Source organism: Stenella coeruleoalba (genome assembly GCF_951394435.1).
Source record: "Stenella coeruleoalba genome assembly, chromosome: 1".
Taxonomy (NCBI): domain Eukaryota; kingdom Metazoa; phylum Chordata; class Mammalia; order Artiodactyla; family Delphinidae; genus Stenella; species Stenella coeruleoalba.
In genome coordinates, this window is record NC_137169.1 from 76,176,492 (window position 1) to 76,203,583 (window position 27,092).

At 34.7% G+C, this 27,092-nt stretch overlaps 1 protein-coding gene across 1 annotated transcript in view; it reads left to right on the plus strand.

The window, feature by feature from the left end:
* Positions 1–27,092, plus strand: part of HS2ST1 (heparan sulfate 2-O-sulfotransferase 1) — a 187,716-nt gene that overhangs the window by 118,879 nt on the left and 41,745 nt on the right. The window contains exon 2 of the mRNA XM_079908987.1: positions 25,439–25,677. Coding sequence (XP_079765113.1) covers positions 25,439–25,677 — 239 coding nt within the window. The remainder of the gene's footprint in view (positions 1–25,438; positions 25,678–27,092) is intronic.

Here is a 27,092-nt window from a genome sequence, read left to right on the forward strand (position 1 = left end):
GAAAGCTTTTTAACTTGATGTAGTCCTACTTGTCTATTTTTGTTTTTGTTGCCTGAGCTTTTGATGTTATATCCAAGAAGTCATTGCCAAGATCAATGTCATGAAGATTTTCCCCTCTGTTTATTTCTAGGAGTTCTATGGTTTTAATTCTTGAAGTCTTTAATCCATTTTGAGTTGCTATTTATTTTTATAGCACTTATTTTAAAAATAAACATGGAAAGCCCATTTTCAATTTATGCTCTTCTTAATATTTTTAGATAGATAGATTTTAGCTGTGTTAAATAGAGAGGAAGTGCTGTCTTGCACTGCCCACAAAACATGCCTAAACACATAAGCCTTTTTCCTTCAAAACAAATTAACTTCCTGATAAAGAGAGCCTACATAGTATTTAGTTTTGCCAGAGAATCAAGATGATAAATATATCCTTGGAGATTGTGTATTTACATAGTCATCATTGAATAGATTCTAATGGGCTATATTTCATAATACTATATGTTTGAGAATATGTTAAATAAAATACTGTGTAAAAAGTATATGATTCATAGGAATTTCCTTCTCAGATTTTTTTTAAAGCTTAATGTCACACAGAAAATTAAATGACTACATGTTTGCTAAAAGCAAGTCCAAAACCCTGCTGTCTTCACTGTGGCCATTTAAAATGAAGGTGAAGGGATTCCCTGGCGGTCCAGTGGTTAGGCCTCCAAGCTTCCACTGCCAGGTGGAGAGTGGGGGGTTCCGTACCTGGTCAGGGAACTAAGATCCCACAAGCTGCATGGCGCGGCCAAAAAAAAAAAAAGGTGAAGAAGCATCATGTTATTATTTTATTCTCCCTCTTTTTCCCCCTTTCAAGATTAAATTTTGCCCATGGAATAACACACATTTATATAGGAGATGCATATAACAAATCTTTCCATACAGAAAACAGTTCCATTAATTATACCTTCAATTCAAACTATGTTAAAGGGGAAAGAAGTGTTGGAAGGCAGGATCTCCATGATAATTTAAGTACTGTTTTGTGGAGAGAGGGGCTGATGGGAAGGGTTAATAACCTAGATCTTTATCCTCAGAATTAATCCTATTTCGCATTGATGATTCTGGGTAGAAAGCAAGAAATTTTGAAAAATCTAAGAGCTGTTAAACTTTTAAGTTTAGCATTGTATATGGTCTATGTGGTTATGTTATAGGTGGCTCTAAGTTAAGCCTTTAGCTTGAACTATTTTATGAGATCAAATAAAACTGTTTAAATAACTGACTTAATCAACAAAAAATTTCATTCTAAATATATTGTAAAGCAAAACAGGTACTGGATTGATTTTTTTTCCTATCATTTCTTTTTTTTCCTATCTCAAAGAACCAACTGATGGCAATTTGGTGTTTACTATATCCTAAAGTCGTTAGACATATGAGTAAATAAAGACATATTCTGCGTACTAGATTGATTTTTTTTCCTATCATTTCTTTTTTTTCCTATCTCAAAGAACCAACTGATGGCAATTTGGTGTTTACTATATCCTAAAGTCGTTAGACATATGAGTAAATAAAGACATATTCTGCATTGATCTGTGCCCTGCTTTGAGTGTGGTCACTTGGAACCAAAATGATACCTTTCTCATTGAAAAAAAGTGGATGTGTATGTTTTTATGTGCATAAACACTGCTTTTAAAATAAGACTTTACTAAATGCATCAAGTCTTTGTTTCTATATATCAGCTTTAGTATTTATCAACAAATGTGTATATGTAGCCGCAAAATGCATGTATAGAAATGTATTTTTTTAAATTTTAGTTGGGTGACTATATTTGTGCTATAATACATTCTGTGAGACTAAATTTTCTTTGGATTCCAAAAGTAATATTTATTTTAGAAAACTTGGAGATAACTGAAAAGCACCCTTATATTTTTAAGTCTGAGAGCAATTAAGGTAAAATGCTTTATATGTAGAACCATTGAAAGTTGGGCTTAGAACAAATCTTTGGTAAATAATCAACAGGCAAAAACACTCAGCAGGAGAAGCGTTCTGTGGCATTAATAGCACTATTCAGTCATATAATTTTGAAATGTGGCATTACTTTTGTTATGTGGAACTAGAAAATAAGATAAAGGCCAACAAGAAAACAGCAGTTACAGTCAGTGCCCACATTTTTGGACATTACAGCTCTACTTGTTCTTAGCTTCCTAGTTGACACCATTATTACTCCTGTCATCTTTATTATATATATTTTATTGATTCCCTAGAATGAAAACATAGGAAAGCAGCAGCTAGCTGCCAGGCATGAAATGTCAGGATATACTTCTGTCGTACACAAGCGAATGATGTTTTTGAAACTCCATATAAAAAACTCCACATAGGTAATTGTTTTTACTGTTCTCCTTTGAAGTGTGAAGTACTTTGATAATTACTACAGGTTGTTATTTGAGTTAGCAGCAATTTTCTGGTTGTCTTAGTCTCTCTGAGAAGCTATTCTTAAAGATTTGAATAAACTGAGATAATAAATGAGACTAAAGGGGAGAAGTAATAGTTCGGGCCTTTTTTTTAAGGAAAGTAGCAATTATTTATTGCCTATGATGTCTTCATCGAGAATCCAATTTTTAGCTCTTCTTAATCCATATTATCTTTGATTCCTACTTTTCAATTCAAGAAGGGAAATGAATGACATTTTTTGTAACTCAGTATAGACATCAATATGTATATGCTTGGCTTTTGTACTTTTAAAAGCCTGTACCAGCTGCAACTATTCCAAATAAAAATGTTTTCAATAATATGGGAGAACTAGCAAGTTTGTAAAGTTAAGGGGAAAAGGCAATATACAAAAGTGTTCTCATTATGATTACTGTTCTTAAAAAGTGTAGGGGAAAAAAAAAAAAACAGTAAAGAAATGTTCCCAGATATTCCCAGTGGTTACATTTGGATGGTGAGGTTAAATGTTATTTTTCCTCTTCTTTCTGGTTCTGTAAATCCATCTTTTCCAGGAGTTTATTAGCTTTCACATTAGAAAAAAAGAAAGTGAATTCAAAAGACCCTAGGAATCCTTCTTATTCAGTGGGATTAAGCTTCTGTTTTGTTGTTTGATGCATGTGGGAATTGTACCTTAAATATTTTAAGTCAAAATATATGTGTGCATTCATTCATGCACATATCAAAAGTGTACAATAATTCTTTTCCTTAAGTGTGGGTCTACCTATAAGAGTTTTAGAAAACCCACCCATAATACTTAATCTGTATCCACTTTGGGCTTCTTTAAAATGTAACAAAGAAAACTAAGACCTTTGCAAAGCAATCTAGATCTCCATATTTTTTTCTTCAAGTCTTTTGGGTTGTTTTGTCAATATCTGATCCAAGAACAATTTTTACCGGGTTTTCCCAATCTTCCAATTTGATTTTTACAAAAGCAACAACCCTCTTACTTTTGGTATTCATGTATCATTGATTTATGCAATTACACTATTAAATATAACTGGTGTAAACTAGTTTGGGAACAAACAGTTGGCTGAACTTTATGAAACTAGCACCTTTGTGGTTCATTACTCTATATATTACATTACACGTTGTATACTCTTTGAGGGGGAGAAAGGCAGAGTCTGGTTTCTTGGTGTAATGATTTTGAGATTCATACATGGTATATATATGAACAGGTCTTTCCTTTTATTGAGTAGTAATCCATTGTATAAATATACCTCCATTTATTTAGTCATTTACTTGCTGCTGGACATATTGGTGTTTCCCATTTGGGGCTGTTAAAAATAAAGGTGAATGTTTGGGCACAAGACTTAAGTGGATATGTGTCTTATTTATTTTTCTTGGGTAAATACCCAGGAGTGGAATGACTGGGTTTTATTATTAGATGTATGTTTAACCTTTTAAGAAACTGTCAAACTTTTCTAGAGTGGTGGTCCTCTTTTATATTCCCACCAGCAGTTCATGAGAATTCCAGTTCCTTCACATCCTTGTGGAAGTGTCATATGGTCAGTCTTTAATTTTTGCCATTCTATAAGTATGTGTGGTATCTCATTGTGCTTTTAATTTTCTTTTCCCTAATGACTAAGAATTTTGAACATCTTTTCACATTCTTATCTGCCTTCTGTATCTCTTTTTTGGGAAAGTGTCCAAATCTTTTGTCCATTAAAAAAATTATATTGATTTTCTCTATATACTAGGTGCAGATCTTTTCTTGGCCATATGTTTTGCAAATATGATCTCCCATTCTGTGGCTTTCTTTTTGATTTTTGTGTCTTTCCATTTCAGTGAAGTTGAATGTATTGATTTTTGCTTTTGTAGTTCTTGTGTTGTTTTCAAGAAATCTTTGCCAAACCCAGGATTACTAGAATTATGTTTCTTCTAGAAGTTTTATTATTTTAGTTCCTACACTTAGGTCTATGATCCATTTTGAATTCATTTTTGTATATGATATAGAGTAAGAAGGAAGGTTCTTTTTAATTTTAAAAAATATATGGCTATCAAGTTCTTCCTATACCTTTTTTGAAAAAATGATCAGTTCTTCTATTAAATTGCCATGTAAACTTTGTTAAAAATCAATTGATCATATATGTGTGGTTGTATTTCTGGATTCACTATTCTGTCCCTTTGACTTTGATGTCTGTCTTTATACCAATACCACACTATCTTGATTACTGTAACTTGGTAATAAGTCTTGAGATGAAGTAGTATAGGTCCTCCAGTTCTGTTCTTTATTAAAATTGTTTTGGCTATTTTAGATCATTTGCATTTGTAGATAGGTTTTAGAATTATACCAGATATTTATACCAAAAAGTCTGCTGGGTTTTGATTGGAATTGCATGACATTTATGTATACATTTGGGGAGAATTGACATCTTAACAATAGTCTTTAAACTGTGAACACGGTATGTATACTTCTCTAGGTCTTAATTAATTTTTCTCAGTAATGGTTTATAATTTTTACCGTAGAGGTCTTACATATCTTTTTGAGAATTAATCCTTGTTAAAATACTATTTCAAATGGTATTTAAATTTCTAAAATTTCTGATTATTAGTATATAGAAATAAGTTAATTTGTGTATATTGATTTTTGTATTCTGCAATCTTGCTTAAACTCACTTATTAACTCCAGTAGCTTTTCTGTAGACTTAGGAATTTCTACACAATCATGCTGTCTGTGATAAAAGACAGTTTTACTTCTTGCTCCCTAATCTGTATGCCTTTATTCATCAGTTTACTTTTTCTTACCTTACTGAACTGACTGTAGTTTCTAGGACAGTGTTGCACAAAAGTGGTGAGAGATGTTGCACAAAACATCACCTGATTTCCAATCTTCGGGTGAAAACATGCAGTCTTTCAATAAAGTATGATGTTAGCTGTGGTTTTTTTTAAAGATACTCTTTTATCAGTTTGAGGAATTTTCTCCTATTCCTAGTTTGATGAGATTTTTATCATGAATGGATGTTGGATTTTGTCGAATGCTTTCTCTACGTATATTAAGATGATTACATGTTTTTTCTTTTATAGCTGGTTAATATGGTGAATTTCATTGACTTGAATGTTAAACCGACCATATGTTTCTGGGGTAAACTATATGCATGATAATTATCCTTTTATATATTGTGTTCACTTCACTAAATTTTGTTAATTTTTGCCTCTATGTTCATAAGGGATTTGGTCTCTAGTGTTGTAATATGTCTCATTTTGATATCAGAGTAATGCTGGCTTCATAGAATGGGCTGGGAAGTGTTCTCTTCAGTTTTCTTTAAGAGTGTGTGTCAATTGGTGTTTTTCTTTAATGTTTGGTAAAATTTCCTAGTGAAGCCACCTGGGCCTATTGTTGTATCTGTGGGAAGTTTTGTTACTTTGTTTTGTGGGAAGGTTTTTATCTATGAATTTAATTTCTTTAGTAGATAAAAGGTTATTCAGTTTAGTTATCTGTTGTTGAGTGAGTTTTGTTAATTTTGATTTTCAAGGGATTTAGCCATTTCTCTAAGTTGTCAAATGTGTGGGCATAGAGTTGTTTATATAATATTCCCTAATTTTCTATAGTGCCTTCTCCTTATTCCTGATATTCATAATTTGTGTCTTTTCTCTTTTTTCTGTATTAGTCTAACTAGAGGTTTATCAATTTTTATTGTATTTATTCAATTAATAGATTTACTCAATATGACCCAGCTTTGGTTTTATTGATTTTTCTGTGTTGTTTTTCTGTTTTCCATTTCAATGATTTCTGCTTCTGTTTACTCTTTTTCTGTTTTCTTAGGGTGGAGCTTAATCCATTGATATTAGACCTTCCTTCTTTTCTAATATAATCATATCATGGTATTCGTTTTCCTCTAAGCACTGCTTTAGGTACGTCTTACAAATTTTGGTATGTTTCATTTTTGTTAGGTTCAAAATGCTTTTCTAATTTCCTTTTAGGTTTTTCCTTTGTCCTGTGGGTTACTTGAAGCATATTATTTATTCCAAATATTTGTGGGCTTTTAAAATGTCTTTTCTGTTATTGATCATTTAATTCTGGTGTAGTCAGATACTTTGTATGATTTGAATCTTTCAAATTTATTGAGCCTTGTTTTATGATTCATAACGTTTCAGGTGCACTTGAAAAGAGTATGTATCTGTATTCTCTATTAGTCTGTAAAAGCCAATTGGCCAATTAGTTGATAGTATTGTTCGAGTTTTCTATATCTTTACTGATTTTCTGGCTATGTATTCAATTAGTTATTGAGAGAATAATGATGAAGTCACTGATTTTACTTGTGGATTTGTCTATTTTCTGTTGAGTTTTTTGTGTGGTTTGAAACTCTCTTAGATGCACAGATAGTTAGGATTGTTATTCCATTGACTTCTTTATTATTATGAAATAACCTTTTTTATCTCTAGAAATATTTTTTGCTCTGAAATCCATTTTGTTATTAACATGGTCACTCTAGCTTTCTTTTGAATTTTGTTAACATGATACATTTTTTCCATCCTTTTAGCTCATTTATTCCTGTCATCTTAAAGTGAGTTTCTTGTAGGCAGGATATAGTTGAATCTTACTTTTTTTGTCCCGTCTGACAATCTCTGTCTTTTCATTGGGGTGTGTGCACATTTACTCTTAATGTGCAAATATCATTTTTTGTAATTATAAATAAGGATTTAAGAATTAGAATAATTGTTATATCTCATTAGGTAACCTTGTTCCTAAATTTTAATCTTCCTTAAAACCACTTTGTTTTATTTAGACTTATTATTTCCAGTTTATCTTAAGCCACCAAAAAAAAAAAAAAAAAACAAAATGGAGAAACAAACTGGAACTCAATAAGAAACACAGTGGCCTCCAAAGATGAGAAATTATGCTATGGAGAATTCTTCCATAATATCTTAGTTATGTATGAAATGGAGAATGATACCTTTAGGGTCATAAACCAGAGTTAACAAAAATGTATTTGCTAGGTTCCAGTGTTGTTCTAGTATGCCTTATAATGTCTCCAGTTGATACAGTTTTCAGGTCACTCAGACTCATATCACCTTGGGAACTTTTGAAAAATACTCATTCATAGTACTTTCTCAGACCTTCAGAATCTATTATGCCCTATAATTTTTTTTTAATGTATTTATTTATTTATTTTTGGCTGCGTTGGGTCTTCGTTGCTGCGTGTGGGCTTTCTCTAGTTGCGACGAGCAGGGGCTACTCTTCATTGTGGTGCAGGGGCTTCTCACTGCGGTGGCTTCTCTTGTTGCAGAGCACAGGCTCTAGTTGTGACACACGGTCTCAGTAGTTGTGGCTAGCGGACTCTAGAGCGCGGGCTCAGTAGTTGTGGCGCACGGGCTTAGTTGCTCTGCGGCATGTGGGATCTTCCCGGACCAGGGCTTGAACCCGTGTCCCCTGCATTGGCAAGCAGATTCTTAACCACTGCACCACCAGGGAAGTCCCTAGAATCTATTTTAAGATAACATAACTCTCCTTATGACTTTTGGATTCATCTCAACTTGGAAATCATGGTTCTGCCTGTTATTTGACTCCTTTAATCTTCAGCTTCTCTGCTCCTTATCTTCTCTCACACAGTCTTGGCACCATTAGAGGAAAAAAACTCTGAGGGTAAGCTTTGACCATGCCATGTGTGACACTGATTCCTAGGTTAGTAGGGCTCAAATCATATCACACATTCATTTCTTTTTTAAAATAGTTCTTTCTTGGATTGCTCAGTGAGGAACTCTATCTTCTGTATGCATTAATTTAGTAATACCATATTGTTTTCATTAAGCAAATTAATTTCATACCTACTCTATGCTGAGTAATGGTCATCACCATTCTTTTTGAGAAAGAAGGTAGCTTTTTAAAAACTTGTGCTACCCCCTTTCCCCATTTAAAAAAAGTCACATTAAATCTTCTTTGATTTTTCAGTTTTCTACAATTTCACTGATCCCAGTGTGGAATTAGAATGTACTTATTTATGTTACCTGTTTGAAATAGATTAACAAGGTTATAGAATAAACAGTTTTCAGTACTTGTGTGTGTTGCCTCATCTCCATTAATTTCATCAGCTCATACCTTTACATAATGAATAATTTTATTATTGGTATAGGAAAATAAGCCCCTCCCCCACATTAGTGAATTGGAAAACTAATATGGGATAGGTGCAGATTGTTTTACAATAACTTATTTTAAAGTACATATTAAAATGACCATTAACTGTATTGTGTGGAAATGTTTAGTTGTTGGCAAGGTAAAGAATGTTCTACTTAATTGAGAATTTTATCTATACGATACTTGGATTATCAGTGTTTCACATAATTAAAATACAGTAAAACACACTTAAGATCCAAGTGATCAAATGTTAGTCTTCATCAATTGATATTACTGTCTAGAACTGTCCTGTATCTCAGATCATTACTGAGAATACCAATCATCATTACACTGTGGGCACGTGGAATACAGCAGAAACTAACACAACATTGTAAAGCAATTATACTCCAATAAAGATGTTTATATAAACAAGTAAATAAATAAATGAGTGTATAAATGGAAAAAAAAGAATTGTAGTTAACAGGATGCTGGATAATGACTGTTTTTTGTTACTTAAGACATAATGCAAAAAAGAAGAATTTTGGAAATTGACATTTAAAGATGAACTTCTCTAGAATCTTAAAACCTGTAACTAATTTTTAAAGACTCATGAAAAGCATGAATCCAACTAAAAAGCTATAATGTAACACAGTTTCTCAGAAGATATAAAACTCCAAAATACAAAAATTACTGTTAAATTTTTTTCAGTCTTGACAATGGGTAATGTGTATTCTACCTGAACTTAATTAATATTTTTGCAAATTAATACTGGAAATTGTAGTCTGATCAGAATTTCTTCATGCACAGTAGAATGGCTGCAAAATGAATACCTATGGTTCTTGAATTAGTGGTTGTATCCAAAAATAATGGTATCAGACTAAAAGGGTAGGAAGCAGTGAAGGTCAGTCAGAATTAATAAATGCTGCATATCAAAGAGTTTCATAACAGTTTATTCTCAAGAACAATTTAAACATTTCATTTGTGCATCTATAATGATGCTTATAGCATCCTTGAAGGAGGAACTGCCACCCTTAGGAGACCTACTGGTTGGTGGAGAGCCATGAAGGCAATGGCACACCCACCTAGCCCAGCAGAATCAGTGCCATGAGTTGAAGGGTAATGTATGTCTTGAGTAGAATCCTCTCACAACTAGTTTATATCAAGAAATTGAGTAGCATTGTTTTCTACCTATCTAAACTATATTTAAAATTACTGTAAATTCCAAATTAGTAGGGATACTAATTAATTAGTTACCTAGAAAAGAGAATATTCTCTGCCTATCTTGTTAATAAACCAATAGAAATATTCTCTAGAATACTCATTCTCAAAGTGTTCCTGGACTATCATGTCAGCATCACCTGGGAAGTTGATAGAAAATTATTGGACCCTGAATTAACAACTGGAGAAGGTGGTAAGTCAGGAATCTGTATTTCAACAAACTCTGCAAGTCATTCTGATGCATGCTCAAATCGAAAACCACTGCTCTAGAATATGGCATATGTCAAGCTCCAGTGAAGTAATGGCAAGTTTTCAGCATCACTAATTCTCATTTTCAAACAGCTGCTGCATAGGTTTTAGTTAATGATCTCCAAACCCAGCTGGAGTTGATTCATAGTTACTCCATATTCTTTTTGCTTACTAGTCAATGGAGCACTAGGTGCAGTTGTTGAAGTGTGAAAATAATTCAGCTTTGCAGACAATATTGGCATTTCTTTTTTGATTTTGAAAATGCTTTAATCTTTTTGGTATGGTATTTATTTCAACAATCAAAGCACATCTATTTTAATGGCAGTTTGAACCTCTGCTAAAAGTTGAGGAAGTCTCTGAATCTTCCTGCCAGTTTAATATCAAAATTAATGCTTAGCTGGATTACAAAGCTTATGTATAATGAGTCCTTTTTCTTTTAGTCCTGTATTAGTCCTGTATTTTTCCTCTGGTGTTTACATTTTAAGAACAATTTTTAAATCTCTTCTGTGAATAACCTTCTACCTTCTTCACATCTTCTACATTAACACATCTTCATTTTTACTTTAAAAAAGAATTCTAGCACAGATTTATTTTAGTTAAATGTATTCTATAGTAGTAAGGCTCAAATATGTGCTTTGTAAATTACAAAACTCATCAAGCTCTCAAGAAGCATTCCAAAGGGGGAAAGCGGGAGAGGGATAAATTGGGAAACTGGGATTAACATATACACACTACTATATATAAAATAGATAACTTAGTAAAACCTACCGTGTAGTACAGGGAATTCTACTCTGTAATGATCTATATGGGAAAAGAATCTAAAAAAGAGTAGATACATGTATATGTATAAATGATTCACTTTGCTGTATACCTGAAACTGACACAACATTGTAAATCAACTATACTCCAATAAAAATTAACTTAAAAAAAAAGCATTCCAAAGGCATATCAGTAAGATGTGAAGGAAGGATATATGTCTTACAACTGCTTTACATGTTGAAGTGTACTAAATATGGGTATTTAAAAATGGACAATGTGGCCAAAAAAAACACCTAAAATGTTCATGAGTAGGTAAGTTCATGATCTTGCAGTGTATTGCAGAATTGTTTTTGGTTCTATTGCACATGTATTATAGATAAAAGAGATCTTTAGATCAAAGGATGGTGGTCTCAAAATCCTGTTTCGATGTTCTTGATTTTTAACTCTGTAGTTTGCCTTCATGATTTCATTCACTCCTTTGACATCAGCTGCTGCCTTTGTGTTATGATTCCTAAATTTCTATCTTTAGTTCAGGACTTTTTCCTGAGATGTATGTCTTCAGCAACGTATATATTACTACCTGGATGTTCCACAGGCATCTTAAAACTCACTATGTCCGAAAACTGATAATCCAAGTTTCCCTCACAACAAACCTGTGGATGTATATGGAATCAGAGTTACATAATCTGTTTTTCACTTGGTCTTGATTCCATATGTTCGCCCAGTACCTCATTCTCCATTAATGCCATTCTGATATTTGTATCATTGTATCATTATATACTTTACCACCTTGCACTAACAGTTACCAAAAAGCAAAAGAAAACAAAAACACTATTTTCATATGAGAATGTCCTTTATAAAGCAGGCAAATCAGTTAGCTTTATTAAGTCTTGACTATTTAGTGATGTCTTTTTAATATTCTGTGAAAAAATGGAAAGTACATCAAGTGCTTCTGCAAACAAAAGTACAACGGTTGTTTTGAGGAAAAGCACTGTGTTGTTTGAGTTGCAAGCCACTTTTCCACATAGAACACTGTTTTAACTTGAGAGAATGGCCAACAGATAAACTGTTCCGTTTATTCAGTCTTGGGTAGTTTATATACATTTTCTCAGAAATAAACAAAGTGAATATATCACATAGAGGAAAACAACTGATAATATGTGTTGCCAATTAGAGAATCTGAGAAAACTTGTATTTGTCACCAATATTGAAAAGACTATTTTGATGAGATTGGTAATGATATAATGAATGTGATTTTTTTTTTGAATTGTATAATTAAACATGTTAACATTTGGAGGATCTGCTAAACTCCATAATCCAGTATTTTTCAAATGACGGTACAAGGTAGATCAATATAACAATGTATAAAAAGTTTACTAATATCATTTTATATTATATATCATATTACAACTAGCCATTAAGAAATAACACTTGTTGAGTTTTAGTGTAGTGTCAAAAACTTATCTGAAAAGATTATTAAACTATTCCTTTCTCCAACTGTGCATCTGTATAAAATCTGTGTAAGTCTGATTTCTTCATAGACTCCAACCCAAATAATATATGGTAACATTTTGAATGGAAAACAGTTATGAGAATCCAGTTATCTTCCATTAAGCAAGACATTTAGAAATATATGCAAAAATGTTAAAAAGTCATTCTTTTTACTAAATTTTCTTTGTGAAAATAGTATTTTCACAAAACTGTCATTTATGCTAACAAGTTTTATTATATTATTATTTTTGAATCAATTAAATATTTTTTAAGTGTTACAGTTTTCATTTCTAATATGACATTGGTAGATATAATCCACATGAATGAAAACTCTTTGGAGTCCCTAATTTTTAAGTGTATAAAGAGAGAGGTTCTGAGACTAATAAGTTTGAGAACTGCTGACTTACAAGATACAGTTCATATCCCAGTATGATGATTAAGACACTGTGTCTCGGCCTCTACCCACTTGTCTGCCTCATGTTTTATTTTGCTCTTACCCATTCTCTCATATTCTGAGTTTATCAAGAACCACTTTTAGGGTCTAAATGCACCATGCAAGCACAGGGAGATAGCTCGGTGCTTTGTGACCACCTAGAGGGGTGGGATAGGGAGAGTGAGAGGGAGGGAGACTCAAGAAGGAAGAGATATGGAGTTATATGTATATGCATATCTGATTCACTTTGTTATAAAGCAGAAACTAACACATTATTATAAAGCAATTATACTCCAATAAAGATGTTAAAAAATAATAAATAAATAAATAAATAAATGCACCATGCAGTATTATGCCTCCAAGGGTTTTGCTCAAGCTTTCCCCTCTGCCTAGAATGACTTTCTTTTTCTACTCAGAAGATACTTTCTTTCTCAATCATCTCCTCTGTGAGTCCTTTCCTAACTATCCCATTTACGGGACCTCCATTGCATCTTATAAAATTTTATTATAATGCCATGCCACCAAACTCTCCAAGATTAGGCTTATCTCCAGGGCATGGTGCAATAACTATAAATTAATAGATTCTCAGTAAGTGTTTATGGAATTAGTTAATGAATCCAGTGTGAAGAACTTCATTATAAATTATCACAATGTTCTCATTACTTAAAGCTACATAGTACAGTATGAATCTGCTCATTATTTGAATTTTTGCTGTAATCATAAGAGATATATTCTTTGTCTTTCTCAAGGTAAACAAGATATACCTGTGTGTCACTGAATAAGACAGGATTATGGGAAGAGTATGTAAGCATTCCACTCCCTGTTCTTGCTTAATTGTCACTGGCCTGCTTCTGTCTTTATTTCTGCTCTTTCCTACATTGTTAGAGGCTAGGTGGAGAGAATCTTTCAAAACAATCTATACACTAGCAGAGAAATTGATATCATAGCTTTACAGAATTTACCTAGTGGTAACTGACCCCAGAGGTCCTGTGGCTTCAGCTCTCATCAGTGCAGAAATCCTTTCTACATCATCTTTTGGTGGGTCCTCATGCAGCCTCTAGATGAGTATCTATATAGAGACTGATAGCTTACCTCCCCCTAAACTGCATATATCTTTTCTTCGCACTACTAATTATTTAAAAGCCCGTTCTCTCTTGAGCCATAGTCTATCTTGTCTTCTGGAGTAATTCTGTAGAAAGGGTGCCTTCTTTTCACAATAACTTTTCAAATATTTCAAGATAACTTTTAGTACTTTTATGGAATTTCTCCTCTAGCTAAGTGCACTGGGTTTTTTAAAGCAGTTCTTTGTGTGGCATGGTCCATCCAGCTCATTCCCATTCTGAATATATTCTATTCTGTGTGTATGCCAGAAATGATACATAATATTCCCTGTGTGACAAATATAGATTTCCTAGGAACTGTGCCTTCCAGTGGTTTAAAACAGTAATTACTATGTTTTGGTTAGGAATATACATTTTGGTATCAGATTGATGGTTTGGATTCTGACTTTGTTCCTAAAAACTCTGTAACTAATCTGAGTCTACATTTCCATATTATTACCTTAAGGTAATAGGTATAGGGTTACTCTAGGAATTAAATGAAATAATGTATGTTTAAACACACAGCAGCATTGCTTCTGGCCCATAATAAAGGCTCAATAAGTGGAACAGTTATTACTATGGTAATTATATGCTTATCAGTATAGCTACAATTGTCATAGATTTTTTTAGCTGTTTCACACTACTGTTGTTAAATAATTTTATAATCAAATTATACTAGTGTATTTGTTATTTATCAGCTTAGTCACTGCAGGCTTTCATGGCTTCCCCAATGACCCATCTCCATATTTTGAAACCCAGCCCCATCTTTTCAAGGCTCAGTTTATCCAGTGTATCTTTCTCCATAAGTTTTTTACCCCAATTCTTGGTTTCAAAAGTGTTTTGTTCTCTGTTATGGCATTTATTACAATGGCATTTGTTTGATTTTGTATAAGATGGAAATTTAAAATATGAATAGATTACTTGAGAAGTATGTATTGATAAAAAAGGTGTGAGGGATGTTTTGAGATGTCTTATCTTGGTAAAGCCTGAGACAAGGGGAAAGTATATTGGTTGGAATCCCCATTTTCTATCAGAGTATTCATTTCAAGTGATTGAGACATGTAAAGGATGAAGTCTTAAAGTCAGCTCACCTATGATTTTTAACTATAATGTTCTGTATTTTAAAAACAGGTACTTGCAAAAAAAAAAGGTACTTCTATAATATCATCATGCCGTATTTAACTGTGCAGCTCTACTCCTTCCTCATATAGAAATGGACTAAATCTCAGATGACAAGTATAATGTGGAGCACAGGCTCTGGAGTCAGACTGACCTTGGACAGTATCCTCACCTTAGTATTCAGCTGGTGATCATTTAACTTCTTTGAGACTCAGTTTCCTCATTTAGATGAGAATAATAATAGTGCCTCTTAGGGTTGTTTTAAAAATTAAGACTTGAGGGCTTCCCTGGTGGCGCAGTGGTTGAGAGTCCGCCTGCCGATGCAGGGAACACGGGTTCATGCCCCGGTCCGGGAAGATCCCACATGCCGCAGAGCGGCTGGGCCCGTGAGCCACGGCCGCTGGCCTGTGCGTCCGGAGCCTGTGCTGCGCAACGGGAGAGGCCACAGCGGTGAGAGGCCCGCGTACCACAAAAAAAAAAAAAAAAAAAAAAAAAAAAAAAAAATCAAGACTTGAGATAATGCATATAAAACGCTGAACACAGAGCATGCATATAATAGATGATACATCTAAAATACACAGAACTCAGTGTTAGCTATTAGCAATATTATTATTTCATATAGCTGATGAATACATTTCTCAGATTGGTAATAAAGGAAGGCTGTTATAAGAATTTCACGTTTTAAACTTTGTGTAATAACTGTACAAAACTGTAATCAATTTTGAAAAGTATATTAAGTAAAATATAATGCATATTCCTTTAACTTAGTAACCTTAGAAATAAAAAGAAAAGAATTATATTGGTGGTTATTGGATCAATGGGATATTTAACAGCTACTTTAATATTCTTACCTAATAGATCCTCTTAAGAGCATTAACCAATATATTTTTAGTAATAATTCATTAGTGAGATGAAATTTGGAAAGAAAATTTTATTTCTATTTTGTAATACATTTTCATTAATGTTAATAATCAGTGTATAATTAATGCCCAAACATAATGTATATGTAAAACATGTATCTACAAGGGTCTAGAAAAGTCCTTGCACATGGGGTCACAGGTCTTTTACCTCCTTATATAAGGTTATTCCTAAGTATTTTATTCTTTACAATGTACTTGTAAGTGGGATTGTTTCTTTAAATTTTTCTTTCTGATAGTTCATTGTTGTATAGAAATGCAACAGATTTCTGTATATTAATTTTGTATTCTGCAACTTTACTGAATTCATTAATGAGCTCAAGTAGTTTTTTGGTAGCATCTTTAGGATTTTCTATGTATAGTATCATGTCATCTGCAATGAGTAACAGTGTTATTTTTTCCTTTCCAATTTAGATTAATTTTATTTCTTTTTCTTGTCTGGTTGCTGTGGCTAGGACTTTCAACACAATGTTGAATAAAAGTGCAGAGAGTGGGCATCCTTGCCTTGTTCCTGTTAGAGGAAATGCTTTCAGCTTTTCACTGTTGCATATGATGTTAGTTTTGGGCTTATCATATATGGCCTTTATTATGTTGAGGTATGTTCCATCTATATCTACTTTCTGGAGAGTTTTTTTAATCATAAATGGATGTTGAATTTTGTCAAAAGCTTTTTCTGCATCTATTGAGATCATCAGATGGTTTTTGTTCTTCAATTTGTTAATGTTGTGTATCACATTAATTGATTTGTGGCTGTTGAACCATCCTTGCATCCCTGATATAAATTCCATTTGATCATGATGTATGATCCTTTTAATGTATTTTTGTATTCAGCTTGCCAATATTTTGTTGAGGATTTTTGCATCTATGTTCATCAGTGATATTGGCCTATAATTTTCTTTTCTTGTGGTATATTTGTCTGGTTTTGGTATCAGGGTGATATTGGCCTCATAGAATGAGTTTGGAAGCATTCCTTCCTCTGCAGTTTCTTGGGATAGTTTAAGAAGGATAAATGAGGTGGGTCCAGTGGCTAGAGCGGGCTCACTGGTGGGTGGGGCTGAGTCTCAGGGGATTCTGGGGCTATTGTCTGCCTACTGGTGGGCAGAGCTGGGTTCCTGTGTCTCTGGCTGCAGGGCTCTGGGAGTTCTGGGTCTAGTGCCTGCACACTGGTGTGTGCAGCTGGGTCCTGGGACCTCTGGTGGGTAGGACCGTGTCCAGGGACTGCTGTGGGCTCAGGGGTGTTAAGGTACCCTGTCCCCTGTCTGCTGGTGGGTGGGGCTGTGTCCCCACCTAGTTAGTTGCTTGGCCTGAGGAGTCCCAGTACTGGTGGGTGGGGGTGGGGGGAGCTGGGTCCTGACATTAATAAGCTAGAGGGAGGATTCCAGAATGACTCTTATTAACACCAGTGTCCACATGGTAGAACAAGCTTACAAAAATGGCTGCCACCAGTGTCTTTGCCCCAGGGTGATCTCCAGTTGCCTCCTGTCTCTCTGGGAGACTCTCCACCATCAGCAGGCGGGTCTGACCCAGGTTCCTTTCAATTTACTGCTTCTGCCCTGGGTCCCGGAGCAGGTGAGATTTTGTATGTGTCCTTTCAGAGTGAAGTCTCTATTTCCCACAGTCCTCTGGGTCTCCGGAAAGTAAGAACCACTGGTCTTAAAAACCAGATGCTCTGGGGGCTCATCTTCCTGGTACAGGAACCCTGGGCTGCAAAGCCCATTGTGGGGCTCAGACCCCTCATTCCTTGGGGATAACCTCTGCAGTTGTAATAATTCTCCCATTTGTGGGTCACCCAACCCAAGGGTATGGGCCTTGACTATACCACGACTCCACCTCTCCTGTCCATCTCATTTAGGTTCCTTATACCTTTAGTTGTAGAAGATCTTTTCTGGTAGGTTCCGGTCTTTTTCATCAATAGTTGTTCTGTAAATAGTTGTAATTTTGATGGGCTCATGAGGGGAGGTAAGCTCAGGGTCTTTGTACTCTGCCATCTTGGGAATTCCTCTTGCTTTATTTTCATTTTCATTCACTTCAATGTATTTTTTAATTTCCCTTGATACTTCTTTTGTTTTCTGTTTTTCTCTTTTCTTTTTTCTGCATTCCTGTGAATTACTTTTATATTTATTAAAAATTACCTTTTGATTTATCCATAGTGTTTTTGAGTTTAATGTCTTTGTATAGCTTTTTTCATGGTTGCTTTATGTATTACATCATATAAATATCACTTGTCACAGTTTACTGGTGTCATCAGTTTACCAATTCAAGCAAAGTACAGAAACTTTACTTTCATTTACATCCCATTACTATCTGCCACTTACGGTATAATTGTATTAAATATTTACTCTGCATACATTTAAAATCATATCACATCATGTTATAATTTTTGCTTTGTGTGTCAAATATATTTTTGAAAACTTGAAGGGAAGGAAAGTTTATTGTATTTACCCATGTGTTTGTTCTTTTTTTTCTGGTGTTTTAAGATTTCTTCTTTTGTCTTTTTTTTTTTTTTTTCTGTCTAGAGAACTTCCTTTAATCAATCTTAGGGTAGATCTAGTGGCAGTAAATTACTATAGCTTTCTTTTGTATAAGAATATCTTATTTTCCCCTTCATTCTTGAAGGTGATTTTCTTTGGGTATAGGATTCTTTTATTTCACCACTTGAAAAACATTGTGCCACTTCGTTCTGGCTCCATGACTTCTGATGAGAAATCTGCTGTTATTCCAGTTTTTTCTATAGTAGGCTTCATTTTCTCTGGCTGATTTCAAGATTTTTTCTTTATTTTTAGTTTTCAGAAGCTTAATTATGATGTATCTTGCCATGGATGTCTTTGGTTTATCTCATTTGGAGTTTGTTCAGAATCTTAAATCTTTATGTCTCTTGTCAAATGTCAAGTTTGCAGCCATGATTTCTTTGAGAACTCTTTCAGCCTTACTTTCTTTCCCCTTTCCTTCCAGGACTCTGTGACACCAATGTTAGATCCTTTGTTATATCCCACAATTCCCCAAGGCTCTGTTGCTTTTTTTCCCCCCAGTATATTCTCTCTTTGTTATTCTGATTGGGTAATTTCTTTTATTCCATGTTCCAGTTCACTAAATTTCTCTCCTTCCTTTCCATTCTACTATTGATCCTATTCACTGAGCTTTTCATCTTGATTATTTTGTTTTTGAGTTCTAAAGTTTCTATTTAGTTCTTCTTTATGTATTCTATTTCATTAATGAGCTTATTTGCTGAGGCTTTCTCTTTTTCATTTGGTTCAAGCTTATTTGTAATTGTTCATGAAAGCATTTTTATCATGACTGCTTTAAATCTTTGATAATTCTAACATCTCTGTATCCTTGATATTGTCGTTTCTTGATTATCTCTATTCATTGAGTTTGAGATCCTCTTGGATCTTGATATGTTGAGTACAATTTGATTGAAACCTGGATGTTTTTATATTATGTTGTGAGACTCTGGATCTTTTTTTTTCCTTTTAAATTGAATGAAAGATTCTTTAAATTCTGTAGTGCTTTATGGTTTTCAAAAGTTTCACACACATGATTTCATATAATCCCATAAGAACTCTTTTTCCCCCCTTACCCCTATATTGCCCCTCCCCCTTTCCCTCTCTCCACTGGTAACCACTAGTTTGTTCTCTATATCTGTGGAGACTCTGAATTTTATTTAAACCTTCTGTTTTAGTTGACTTTTTCCAGTACTGCTCTGGCAAGGGAAGGGGTGCTGCTTTGTTACTGCCAAGTGGTGATAGAAGTCCAGGTTCCCTTGTTGGCCTCCATCAACACCTGGTGAGCTCATTGTTACCGCTAGGCAGGCATGAGAGTGGCCTCCTTCTGCTGGGGGATGGTGAAAGTCCTGATTCTCCACTAGGTCTCCTCTGACACCACCAAGTGGGGAGGGGTGGGGGGCCTCTCATCACTGCCATGTGGAGGCAGGCTTTCTGATTCCTTGCTTGGTCTTCCCTGACACTGCAGACGTGCCTTGTTACCCGCTGCCTGGGATGAAAGTCCTGGCTCCCTGCTTGGTCTTACCTGGCACCACACCATCAGGGATATTGGGCATCTGATCACACCCTTGTGAGGGTGGAAGTCTAGGCTACCCACTGGGCCTGTGCGAATGGAAGTGGGACCACAGTCTTTTTCTGTGGAGTTTGACTAAAGTAGAGTGATTATTATCTGAAGTTTTCTGTCTTACTATGCAGTCTCTTGGTGCTTTGGCAAGAGAGAGCAGGCTTTTGTTGGGTTTCTTTTTGTCTATGCCTGCTTCTCGGTTGCTCGCTTCTACTGCTCCAAGTCTGGGATATATGAGGCTAAAGAAAACTTTGGGAACTCACCACTGTTGTCATTCCTTGGGTCCCAAGGGCCCTAAGTAGTCTGTTTTCTTCTCTCCAGCTTTTAAGTCTTATGTTTGTCTTATATATAATGTCCAGGGTTTTTAGTTGTACTTCATGGGAGGAATAGCAAAACATAGGTTTACACTATCTTCCTTGAAGTGGAAGGTGCTCTCGACTCCTTTTTATAGGATGATCCACTTAAACATACTTATAAGTTTTAATGATAACACATGCACCCTTGCTGACTGCCTGGAAACCCCACAAGAAAGCATTTGCCAGTGTTGGGAGTCCAGCCTTTAGTCATCCATATAGGAATTTATTTTGTCAGTCCCCATGGTGATTGACTTCAAGGAGACTGACTCAGGCTAAAAATATTCATAAGAAAGTGATGGGGCTTCCCTGGTGGCGCAGTGGTTGAGAGTCCGCCTGCCAATGCAGGGGACACGGGTTCGTGCCTGGGTCCGGGAGGATCCCACATGCCGCGGAGCAGCTGGGCCCGTGAGCCATGGCCACTGAGGAGCCTGTGCTCCGCAACGGGAGAGGCCACACAGTGAGAGGCCCGTGTACCGCAAAAAAAAAAAAAAGAAAAAAGAAAGTGATGTATATAATCAGACAACCAATTTATTTAATTCATAATGATTACAAAGTGCTACTTCCATGAGGATCAGATAGTGTCTGGTTAGACAGTACATTCACAGTAAGTGGTCCTGCAAAAGGAATCACTTAACCTCATAATAGCTTTCTTTTGGTGCAACTTTGTTGCTTCCTACTTCTCATTATAAACACAGTTTATGGGGAATAAATTATACTTCAGAACAGTATTTGGGGATTTACACAACTCAGGATTTATCCCTAGAAAGTGCTAAGGATCCACTTTAATTCAGATGTTTGATGGCTCCAAGCTCTTAGAGCCCAAATTATCTAGCTCTGCAATAGGCACACTTGCCAGGGAGTCCTATCAGGTCAAGTTTTGTGCCGAGGCACCCTCCCCATAGACATTTTTTCAGTAGACGCTGCCAGTTTCATCGGTGATTTCTCTTTGCCTGCAATTCTTACTTGTGAGTAACCTCTTTTTTCAATATACATACTAATGCCTCTAGGCAGTTTACTATCAGGTCTTACTGTCCAAGAGCCATTTTTTTTTAGAAGTAATTAAACTGGGGTCATGGAGCCCCCTGCCGATATTTGGGCTCTAAGAGGAAGCCCTGAAATGCACAAGTCAGCTGTACTGGAGACAGGGTCCATAGTTTTCATAACATTCTCAAAGGGGTCTGTGACCCAAAAAATCATTATGAGCCACTAATGAATATTTTTGCTCTGTTCTATTATATGTATGTAGTGTAAATCTGTTACAAACCACCTTTATTATCTACTGAAATCTTAATATTGTATTGTCAACTTCTATGTTTTCTTTATATAATTATAGATAATAAAAATTTGGTCTTTTTTTCTTAATGTTCTTTGCCTTTTATTTATTATTTATTTACCTATATCTAACTATATATTTTTTACTTTAACATGCAGAAGTTTCAGTATTTGAAAGCAAGGCAATTTACTGGTCTTTCCGTTTGCGTTTTTTTTTTTAATCCCTATAATCCTAAAATGTTACCCACTATACAGATATACTACACAGTTTGAACATTTGTAAAATGTTTATTTTCTGCTGAGACCGTTGCACAATTGAGCTTTGGTGGGGGCGGAAGATTATATTCATGGGTCCTTTAATTTGTACAGAATACAAAACATTTCTCTAAATTATTTAATACGATGAACATTTATTTAAATGTTCAAAGAGAAGAGGTGTTTCCCCAAATAATGACCTTAATGTTAAAAAAAAAAACTAGTCAAAGAATATGTTGCAATTTTTAAAAACATCTTTTCTCCAGTTATTTTTCTTTTTTCTGTAGTCTAATATTTACATCTTGTGACTTTAATCCTTTGTAAGACTTAGGTTGGTGTATTTAATGCAGTGCTTTATACTTAGCTTGATCATTATGTTCTTTCAATAAATAAGCCTTTAATGCCCTGTCAGTGCAGAAATAGGTAATTATTGCTATTATGAATGGCCTTTTAAAAGACTTGTGTTTGTTGGTAATCTGCCATGTGGAAAGGTCACTGAACTGAGATGTATGCCACCTTCAATAGGAGCCTAGAAGAACTAGAATTGCCATGAAGTTCAGTGTCCATCTTCAGTGTTTGGCATATTAGTGCCAGTTGTGCTTGGCCTGCCTGTAATATCATGACTCAGATTGCACTCCATGTTATTTGCAGGCTGTACATTTTGTGGTAGTTCTGAAATAACTTGCATAGCAGATTCTCTATAATTCATTACTCAAGCATGAAAAAGCATTACTTCAAAATGCATCTTTAGTATTTTAAATATGCTGCCTACATTATCTAAGTGTACTCCAAATGTTCTGTAACTAATAAAGCTTCCCCACTGATTTAAGAGAGTCTCAGAAGTTATACTAACTAGGTGCAGAGCTTCTTTGATTAAAAAAAAAAAAAGGAACTATTGAGTACTTACTAGTAAAGTAAGTAAAGAAAATGGCCATATTGCAAACATCCTTACTGGTTTTAAGTATTGTCACAGGAGAAAAGAGATAGTAGTTCACCATCAACAGTAGTTACTGTTATTTTTCAACTAAGTGAGATTTGATTTTATAGTCTAATATTACTAGCAAAAAGTATCTTAATATTCCACACTATTTTTATCTTTTTATGTAGTTTTAGGCATAACACTACATTAGTAATTATCTTGTTTGCTTAAGCAAAGTAAAAAGATTTGAAAAATAGAAAATGCATATAAATGTATTATTTGAATGAGGAAAGTAGTTACCTGAATTTGCATCTTTTCATAATTTAAGAAATGTTTTAAAATTGTGTGAAATATACAGTTCATATGCTTTAATACACATAGTGAACCAAAAACAATGATTAATTTTAAAAACATGCTAGTTTCATGCTCCAGCTAGAGTTTTAGCACCTTAAAAAATAAAAAATCCATAGACTAAATAATAACTTCTTTTAAAAAAATAACAAAATCTGTTTCTTTTCCAAATGCTTGATTTCAGAAAAACTAGTGAAAGTAAATTCAGCATTGTTGGTTGTTGGTGTAGCCATTAAAAGTAAAGGTAATTTCACGTATGTCTGGCCTGCTGTAGGAAACCTCTCACACTTCTGTCAGCCCTTAAATGACAACAGTACTGTTTTATTTCCCTTAGTAGAAAAAGGAGGGTGTGTGGACATAATAATACCATAATAGTTTTGGACTGTGGTGATAGTTTGAGGTCGTTTGGAAGATAAAATTCCTTTAAAATTATTGAATATAATATGCTTAGGCTCTCCATAAATACATGTTGAATTTAATGAGGCAGCTTCCATATCCTATGGAAATGCTTGAGCATCATACATTACCTTGATTATAGATTCATTTGCAAAGTACTGTCAATTTGAAAAATAGTATGCTTTCTAAACATGTGGTATATGTTTCTTAAAAGTCTGTCCAGATTTCTTTTTCTTTCTATTTATTCTTAGTGTTTTTCTATGCATTGTCTTTTTTTTCTTGGCCCTTAAATGTTGGTATTTCCTAAGATTCTGTTCTAAGATTACTGTCTCTTTCCATGCTATGTATTCTACACTATCTAGGTAGTTTCATCCATTCCTATGGTTTTTCCAGATGTTTTTCTTCTGCATGAACCTTTATTCTCAGCACTTGACCTATGAGCCCAATTATCTTTTATCTCCTGTGTGTCCCGGACAGTATGTTCAACATTAAGCTCATCTCTTTTTCTCCACATTCCCAACTAACTCTCCCCCATGAAAATGGATACACTTGTATGCATATATGTGCTTCTCTTCCTGCTTTGGAAAGCACACTGCTAGTAAGCAGCAGGCCTGAAACTTTAATTCAAGTCTTCTGAATGTGAATCCTCAGCTCAGAGCATACTGTATTAACATAGTGGCCATATCTTCTGAACCAAAATTTAATATGCGTAGTCAGACAATATTTGAAGCCTGAACTTGTTATTGTAATTATACCACATTGCTTTTTCATGTCACTTTACTAAATTGTCGCCAGTATGGTAGGTAGATGCTAACACAAATATAATGTAAAATTGCAATTATGTATGAGACGTGCAGTATGAGGTATGTACACATACTTTGTGTGTGTGTGATTTGACCTAGTTAGGGAGATTAGATGATGCTTCCCTTGCAAGTGATGATTAAATTCAATGTGAAGTTTGAGGAGTTCACTAGGTATGGTCGAGGTTGAGGGAGAATGGATGAGAGTTCAAGGCAGGTAAGATAGCTTGCACAGAGATCTGGTGGTGGGAGGGTGCATGCTGTGTGTGAACAGTTGTCTTTGTGCAAAGTAACTTGCAATCTTGTTATATTTTCCCCCTCATTTCTTCCCCTTTTCTTTCTTTATTTGAAGCTGAAGATTTCGAAAGCAAAATGTTACTGCTTTTCAAACTGCTTGGTGGACAGTGATTTGAATTAGAGGAACCATGGAATTTAAGGAATAAACGTAACCAGGACTTATCTGTAATGCAACACCAAAAAGAAAAAGGTTTTATTATGGTGTCGTTTCTACTGTTGTTACCTAAAAATCACACCAGCATTTATAATCACTGCCCTGCTACATTTTGATAAAGCAGGCGATAACTACATCCTAAGCAATAAATTTCAAAATCATTGCCTAAATTATAAGTAATTTATTTTCTAAGTGTATTTTTTTACTGTGAAGTTTAGTATTCTATTCAGTCTGTCTTTATGTGTTTGAAAATTAGTTCAGGCTGTAGAAATTCTATTGGAATGAAAAGTGTCTTTTGAACTACACTGAAGAACTCTCTGGTCTGTGGAGTTCTAAACTTGATGACTGTTTATTCTTTCATTCTTCCTATGCATATGTATTATCCTTCAGAGGTAATTCTGAACTTTTGGCCCTCAAAACATTTTTTCAGCTGCTCTTAACCCGGTTCTTGAATAGGAAAACTATGTTCCAGGACTAGGAAATTATTTTCAGTGTTTTCAACTTCCTTATAGTGTCTTTTTTTGTTTGTTTGTTTTTGCGGTACGCAGGCCTCTCACCGCTGTGGCCCCTCCCATTGCGGAGCACAGGCTCCGGACGCACAGGCTCAGCGGCCATGGCCCAAGGGCCCAGCCGCTCCGCGGCACGTGGGATCCTCCCGGACCGGGGCACGAACCCGCGTCCCCTGCATCGGCAGGCGGACTCTCAACCACTGCGCCACCAGGGAAGCCCCCTTATAGTGTCTTTTAATACTAAGTTCATAATCTGTTTTTCTTTGCAGAAAGGGCTATTGCAAGACATGAAGTTCGAGAGATTGAGCAGCGACATACGATGGATGGCCCTCGGCAAGACGCAGCTTTAGATGAGGAAGAAGACATGGTGATCATTTATAACAGAGTCCCCAAAACTGCAAGCACCTCTTTTACCAATATTGCCTATGACCTATGTGCAAAGAATAAATACCATGTTCTTCACATCAACACTACCAAAAATAATCCAGTAATGTCACTGCAAGATCAGGTAAATACCACGTAGGGGATGCGTAATGTTTTCTGACACTTCCTAACTCAAATTTTGTATCTCAGAGATAAAGCATTTTAAAGGGATTATATTAAAGGGATATATATGATGAGCCCAGTGGATTGTAAGTTTCTTGGGGGAAAGGACCAACCGAACTTACCTATAATTTTACATTCTTCACATTCTTGAATTTTTGAAGAGAATATTGATGCTCTTCAGTATGGTATCCTTTTAAAAATGTGAAATACTTTTAGCAGATGCCCTGCAATAAAAATCATTATATTGTCTCCACTTATGATTGAGAAATCTTTATTTGATGAATACCTATATTCTATATGGTTCAGTTTTGTGACTAGACTCCTGCACTTCATCTTATCTTTACTATAATTTTTGTAAGTATTAGCTATAAACTCCTGACAAACAGGGATTGCGGCTTATAATTTTAACATAATCTTGCCTTTCAGGTTGTTAAGAATCTTTAGATAAACAGGTAGATAGATAATTTTATGAAATGGTTTTAAGAAAAGTGGAGTAAGTTATCATGAAATGAAATTGACTCCCCTCTTTAGCAATAGTTTCTATAGTTTCTATTTCTATAGTTTCTATAGTTTCTATAGTTTCTATAAAGTTCTCTCTACAAATACTGAAGGGAATGGGAATTAGGCCCCATGAGACGAAAAGATAATATTTGAAAATACTATGTAGGATCAAATACCTTATTGAGGTAACTTATTAGAAAGGTATTTGTGATAGTCATATAGTTAGAATGTATTTATCTGTTTGACTGAAGATAGCTGAACCTGTTTTATTGTCACAGAATCGATTGTTATCCCACTATTTAGCATACCTATAATCCTCACACTGAAGCAAGAGAATAACATTGATACACAAGGTTAGGATCACTTTCTTGCTAGAGGGCTATTTGTAAAGGCTAATTGTATATGGCATATCATCTGCCCATGTAATTCTTGGCTCTCTGAATTATCCCTAATTACTCTTTTTTATAAAACCAAAAACCTACATTCATCAGCCAAATCAAATAACTCTTCTGTAAATGAGAAGAAACATGAGCTTATTTAGCTAAGTGGGTCATAAAAACCATTCATTATGTAATATTGTATATCTCAAGGGCAAGTATCTTAAATCATCAGGTTTTATACAGTGTGTAGTAGATTTTAAGTGTATCTGCATGATTGCTTTTCAGAATATATCTTGGTTTAAAAGGAACATTTCTTAGCACTCACATAATAATTTTAGATTTCTTCAGTAGTATTGTTTAGAAAAATAAAGCCAGCTTGTTTGTTCAGATTTTTAGAATTTGTGTCCAAATTTTCTGTCCAGCATTACAAAGTTGTCTGGCAGCTATGAGATTTCTGAAAATGATGTTGACCTTTTTTTCTTTTCCTCATGAAATA